Raw genomic sequence first — 6,813 nt, forward strand, 5'->3', positions numbered from 1 at the left:
GGCACAATAGCGATTGTCAGGTGCAGACAGCAAGAAGTTTAAAAGAACGATGAGAGAACGCTTTCCGATATCTACGCCTTGTTTCCCCCAAATGTATCACTTTTGTTCTTCCCTTAGATTTAACAATAAATTCAATTTAGAATTTCTTTTTGAAATGGATTCAATTGTAAGTTTTTTTTTTTTTTTTAACTAGGTTATGGAAATTAAAGAACCATTTTGATGGATTGAGATTTCTCAAAGTGATGTATACATTTGTGTAAGTTTCAGTCAGGTTGATGTGTTTTTTTTTTCGAATCTGAAAATGAGAGAGTAAATCGAGAGAGATGTAGGGAGAGAGAGTAGAAATCGGGTAGAGAGAGAAACAACTTCTTATGAAAGAACGTGAACCCAAGAATTTGAAGCAATATACTGTATAACTAATGAAAGGATGGTTTTGGTATTTAATTTTTTAAATTAGTTTACTTTTGCCATGACTTACAGTCAATGAACAGAAAATTAACCAAACTTGAGGGTTAAGTTTTCTTTTTCACTGAGTAATAAAAAGAAACGTGCTTTTAATTTTTTTAAGGTGCTTTTAATCTTGTTAAAATTTTTACCGTAAGAAACACGTCGTTGGTACTTTGACAAATCAACTACGGGTATTAGGAATAGGGGTAGTTTAGTCATTGTACTTAAAGCAGCTTCGCCGACACTGCCTTCTTCTCACTCACTGTTCCTTGATATTATCATTCTGCCTTTTGACCCTTCCACGATTTATAGATTTACTGTCTTTTTCCGACATTGGCAACCACATTTTCCTCTTTGATTTTCTTTAGAAACAAACACTATCTAGCCTCCCACTCTCCTCTCCTTTCCTATGCAATTTCCATCGTCTTTTCACCTTCTCAGATTGGGGGTTGACGCTCAGTCCAACCTCTGTCGTTGCAGCTGAAAATTTGAACTCCTCATGGTGATCTGATTCATACCCAACATCTATCTTCCCATCCAACCCATGCCCAAGCTTTCAATTCTCGATTTAGGGTTTCCCATTTTCTCTCTCGCTGAATCTAATTCTGGTCCTTAATGGGACTCCAGTGTAGCAAAACAAGCCAAAGCAGTGCTCACACTCCAACACAAATGAACCCCAATTCACAGGTCACCCCCGATCTGAGCTCCTACGAGGCCGCGTGCTGGCAGGACCCAGATCTCCGGACCTTCGATTCGAGCCTCCAGCAACGCACCAGCCGAGTCATCAACACGCTCGCGGTCGGCGTCGAGGTTCGGTCACTCTCCATGGACTCGCTCAGAGAGCTGACGGAGTGCTTCCTCGAAACCAATCAAGAAGTGGTCAGACTCATCCTCGAATGCAAAAGGGACATTTGGAAGAACAAAGACCTGTTCGATCTTGTGGAAGACTACTTCGAGAACAGTCTTTTGACTCTTGATTTCTGTACTGCTCTCGAGAGGTGCCTCAAGCGTGCCCGCGACAGCCAATTGATGATTCAAGTCGCATTACAGCAATTCGAGGAAGAACAGAGACAAGGGTCCGATGGGGAGGCGACGAAAACCACGAAAACCCATTCGAGGACGCTGAAGGAATTGAAGAATTTCAAGACTGCAGGTGACCCATTCAATGATGAGTTTTTCTCGTTGTTTCAATCTGTTTATGCAAAGCAAGTGTCAATGTTTGTGAAATTGCAAGCTAGTAAGAGTAAGCTTGATAAGAAGTTGAAGTCTGTGAAGGCTTGGAGAACTGTATCGAATGTCATTTTTATGGCCACTTTCGCTTCTGTTTTGATATGTTCTGTTGTGGCGGCGGCGATTGCTGCACCACCGGTTGTGACTGCGTTGGCGGCTGCGGCTGCAGTGCCGTTGGGGTCAATGGGTAAATGGATTAATTCCCTTTGGAAGAAGTATGAGAATGAGCTGAAAGGAGAGAGGGATGTAATGGGTTCATTGCATATTGGGACTTACGTTGCAATTAAGGACTTGGACAGCATTAGACTACTTGTGGATAGATTGGAAATTGAGTTCGAGTCATTGTTGCAGAATGCTGATTTTGCTCTGAGAGAAGATGAGGCTGTGATGCTAGCTATAGATGAGATCAAGAAGAAGCTGAGTGGGTTTATGCAAACCATTCAGGATTTGAGTGAACATACTGATAAGTGTGGCCGCGATATAAGGAGGGCGAGAACGTTGATCTTGCAGAGGATTATCAAGCATCCCAGCACCTGAGATTACACATTGGTATAATGGTATGTATTACTCATGATTTAAGCAATGTATGTGACTTGGGTTCATTTAAATTAATTTTGACCCTTTATCAATAGTAATTTATAGGATGAGTTTTATTGTGAGCTAGGCTATGCAGATCCTAAAATTTCTCCTTTATCAGAAAAGGTTATTACTTGATAGCTTTTATAGATTTCACATGCTTCATTTAATTAAACTATTACTAGTTTTACTAAATTTGGAAGCTGTTAACTTAGGTAGTTGGTTGATAACCATGAACTTAACTATAAGGGGTGGGGGCACTCAAGGCCTGGCCCTTTACCACTCGGGCAACACCGCCACACCTAACTATAATGCTCTTGTGTGCATTTTCTGGAGGGAAAAAGTATATGTTTCATAGAACAAACATATAAGAGTTGGAAGCCTGATCAGCTTGGGAAAAACATAGTACGATTCGTAAGCAGACCAACAGTTTAAGAATTAAAGTTTGTGTCAAAAACAGTCATTAATGTTGACAGGGTATATAGAATAAACAATATGATTATCTTCTTAGGAGAGCTTAGTCAACCGAACCAGATAGTTGTACATGCAATCTCTGGAGCTATATGCTCATAATGGATACGATTGAGAGGAGTAGTTTTTTTTTCCCTAGCATAAAGAGACCCTTTTTATCTCGGGCATAAAAGATTTACAAAACTACTTAACTTTAAATGTTTTATATAAAGGAGCTGGATAGAATATTGAGCTTTTAATTACTGGAAAGGGTAATACCCTAGTCGAGTGTTCAAGCCTTGGTGGGGACAAAAATATGTAGCAGATGAGATATCATATCTTTTGAAAATATCAGTCAAGTTACTAATCCAGTAATTCTAATATGGTTACTTCATTTGTGGGTCAAGTTACTAATCCAGTAACCCTAATATGGTTATTTCATTTGCGGGTTGATGGATGGTTTAGTTAGGTTAGGGTTAAAGATTTCATACCTCGGGTTGATCCTGTGTTGAGCCTCCAACCTCCAACCTGCCCAAGTTGCACTCCTAATTTTGTTCCACATTGGATATAGATGGGGAGGGTCTTGGTCTTTTAAGGGTGGGTAGGCAGCACCGCAGCAACAAAGCTTAAGCTTTTGGGTCGGATGACAAGCGCCCAGCTTGTTATAGTTGGTTTCAGTGCCAACCCAGTCTGCTATTCCTACTTAACGACCATGTGGTGGGAGTCTGATTTGGTGCCTCAAGGCACCATGGGTGTAGGCTGAGACTAAGTCACGGCATACAACATGGTAGTTTCAACATCAAGAAGTTGTGCATATTTCTTCTTTACTTTGCATTTTGAGAGAAGAATAACTGGAAAGGGACCAACGTAAATGGGATACATGAGTTTTTTTCCGCATTTCATTCAAAGAGGATCGGTTTGGATGTCCCCTTAGTTTTCAACTACCCGATTCACTTTTTAGACGAATTTGGATTCATTTTGTGAAAATGACAGCCTTAACAAAATGATGTTAAAAATATGAACTTTTCCTAAGAGAAGTCAAATGACAATAAATTTGTTCAAATCTACTATTTTCTTCAATGGCCTAGTGGATATAGATTCTTACATCAAAATTTTACATTGAAAGATGTAGATTCTTGCATTAAAACACTCCATTAAAATGGCATATAGAAAGCTAATAAGGCCATTTATTTTGAAAGGGATGTTCATTTGATATAGATGCAATTGGAGAAAGAATCTATATTGAGCAGATGATGGGTTTCATTCAAATATATGACCCACTTTTATGTCTTCTTAAATTTGAATAGTCTCGCTAACTTTTTACACAACCTTTCAATGAAAAAATCTATCAATCTGAAATGAAATATTTGGGAAAATTAAAGACGTATCAAAATGTTGATAAAAATGTTGAACTTTGTCCTTCAACAGAACCGTAGTTGCATGCCAAGATAATTGTTAGGATCTCCTATTTTTCCTTGATAATTCTTACATTAAAAATGCTACATTGAAATGATATGTAGCGATGTACATAAGTGGGCGAACGGACTGCAATGAATAGTCAGACTAGCCAACTGACAGAGGTTGTAAGAGGATCATCTGCTGCAGACGAAGCAGAACCCTCCTTGTAAGAGAACACAATTCCTTTGTTAATCACAAATGTTCCTCAGAAAGAACTATTTGGGACTGGAGAATGTATGAGATCATTTTCCTGAACAAGGCCATAGATGACGGTTTCCCTCCAAGAAGCACAATGTAGAGGTGATGAGCTGAATAATCATTGGCTGATTTCACTTGCTATAACACTACTTAATATTTAAAAAGTACAATTTTATACGTGCGTGATACATACAGAACAAGAAGCCTATAGCTTGCTGATGCCAGGATACTTTTCAGAGTATTTATTTTCCGAAAATTATATTTTTCAGAATATTGTGATCAAGGGTTCATGTTATTTCTTTAAATAGATACTTTCTTTTGAAATTTGATTTGGCATGACAAATATGATTCCAGATTCAAAAGAGAAAAAAGGCTTCATTTGCAGGAAGCTTGTGAAAGGCTGGGTTTTCCTTCTTTTCTTCAATCCATTACTTCCTGTTATAGGTTCTTTTCAGGCTTTGATACCCCTAAAAATATCATGATTTGTTCTATAATGGCAAATATTATCATGTTTTCTATGACAACTTTGATTTTAGGAGCAGTATATGAGAAGCCCATTCAAAAGGATGTCAAAACTTTAGGACTAGTTTTACTATCTCATTTTTTTTTTTTTTTTTAATTATAAAAGTAAGTCCACGGTGATCACTTATAAATGAAGTTACAGAATTCAAATTTTTCGAAGGAAGTGTTCATATGACATGTTTTCTATATTTTGCAAAATATTATTCTTATTTTTGCTTTACAAATCATGTTTTCATGGTCCTAAGGCTAACTGTAACGACTCATTCCACCACATGGTATGATATTGTCCGTTTTGAACTCAAATTGGTTTTGTTATGTATCAGTCTGTCAATGCTTTTTGCACCCGCCCACGGCACATCCCCAACAAGGTGGCCACAATCACAACCCCCTTGGGTGGGCACATTTTTGGTTGGGTCAGTCTCTTATACAGTTATACTATTTGTAACAATTGACCCACATGATATGATATTGTCCGTTTTGAATCTAAATTTGCATGATTTTGTTCTTAGGTTTTATCATCAAAAGGCCTCATACTAATTGTAGTGACACACCTACGTATGTAACACTTTTCCTTTCCACATCCAAGCAATGTGGGATTATACACATGCAGCTCACCCAGTGTAGTACCTTATCAGTGCCTCTTGTACCCTCTTGTACCCGTTTACAAAGTCGCCACACTAACTTTTATATTACTCGGTATATTTTGCACAAGGGAATGACAATTGTTATGTATAAAATTTGGTCACCCTGAAAGGTGACCTTTGATTTTATCAATGTTAATTTTCTTTGATAATTTTATCAACACGTACATTTGCGGGCAGAGATTGGAATCGACCACTCTATTAACGAATTATATGTATTAACCCATTATATTATTTAGAGTGCAAGTACTTGAGCCCGAGCTATGAGTACATGTCTCTAGATTTTGATCCGAATTTGATTTGATAATTCGAATATAAATTAAAGATTTAATATGAAATTCGATAACCATTCAAATTTAATTATTCGTTAACTAAACAAATCAGATATAAATTATAGTCGTGTGGCGTTTGAGAACGCGGAACCGGTGCTTTGAATTTGAAATGTAGAAAATTTAGTTCAAAATTTTAACTAAATTTTTTTCAATTCCAAATTCAAGCATTAGTGCTCCGAAACATAACAATTCAATCAGACATAATACATTACAAAATATCTTAAACATATATTATCTACTAGCTTAATTGTTTTTTTCTTTAACAAGAATAAAGATCCAAGTTTCTTCTTCTTTTTTTAATCATTGTTTGTGCTTCTCTTTTAACATTACTTTCTTTATATATATATATATATATATATAAAGAATATCCTTAATGAATCGGATATTCAATTAATAACAAATCATAAATAAATTTATTTATTAATTATTCATTGGATCGAATCAAAATAGTCTAATCAGATTCAGATTAGATCAAGCCTGGTCTGGAATCGGATTCATTTACAGGTGATTCAAAACATAATGATGGTCTGCAATGGAAGAAAAAAAAAGGCATAAATAACTAAACTTCACTTATCCCAGACGAACTATCACCATCAACCTTATGCAATGGCCACGATTCTGTAAATTAGGGTTTTCAAAACAAAAGTCACAATTCTATAATTTTGAGAAAGGGTAGATAAAATTTTGGAGTACTGAGAAATTAGGATTTTGAATTCTTGAGACATCAGTTCAGTTGGGAAGAGAGAAGGACAACCCCACTTGATGTTAGGAAGCAACAAATTAACCTGCTCCGCCAGGATACTATATTCTCGGTACCCCAAAGTATTGTATACTTTCTCGACACAACATTGTCTGTAAAGCAATGAAATAGCCTGCTTGGCCAAGTACCCACCCTACACAGTTTAAAACGGACTTGAAACACTCCACCATATGGCTCAATTTGCTACCAAGAACATAGA

General features: G+C 36.9%; 1 protein-coding gene across 1 annotated transcript; it reads left to right on the top strand.

Moving 5' to 3' along the window:
• The first annotated feature begins 744 nt into the window (after nt 1–744).
• Nucleotides 745–4,683, top strand: LOC132266761 (UPF0496 protein 1-like). The gene is made up of 2 exons (XM_059767749.1): nt 745–2,234; nt 4,224–4,683. Exon 1 carries the CDS (start codon nt 1,063–1,065, stop codon nt 2,212–2,214), a length of 1,152 nt encoding a protein of 383 aa, XP_059623732.1. The 5' UTR covers nt 745–1,062; the 3' UTR covers nt 2,215–2,234; nt 4,224–4,683.
• Nucleotides 4,684–6,813: the final 2,130 nt, after the last annotated feature.

This window comes from Cornus florida, unplaced genomic scaffold (assembly GCF_030987335.1).
Source record: "Cornus florida cultivar Cherokee Brave unplaced genomic scaffold, ASM3098733v1 CherokeeBrave_3.0.0_Hap2_Chr07, whole genome shotgun sequence".
NCBI lineage: Eukaryota > Viridiplantae > Streptophyta > Magnoliopsida > Cornales > Cornaceae > Cornus > Cornus florida.

Bases quoted from the DNA above. Each gene is read 5' to 3' on its own strand.
- LOC132266761 (XM_059767749.1), top strand. From the start codon at position 1,063: ATGGGACTCCAGTGTAGCAAAACAAGCCAAAGCAGTGCTCACACTCCA.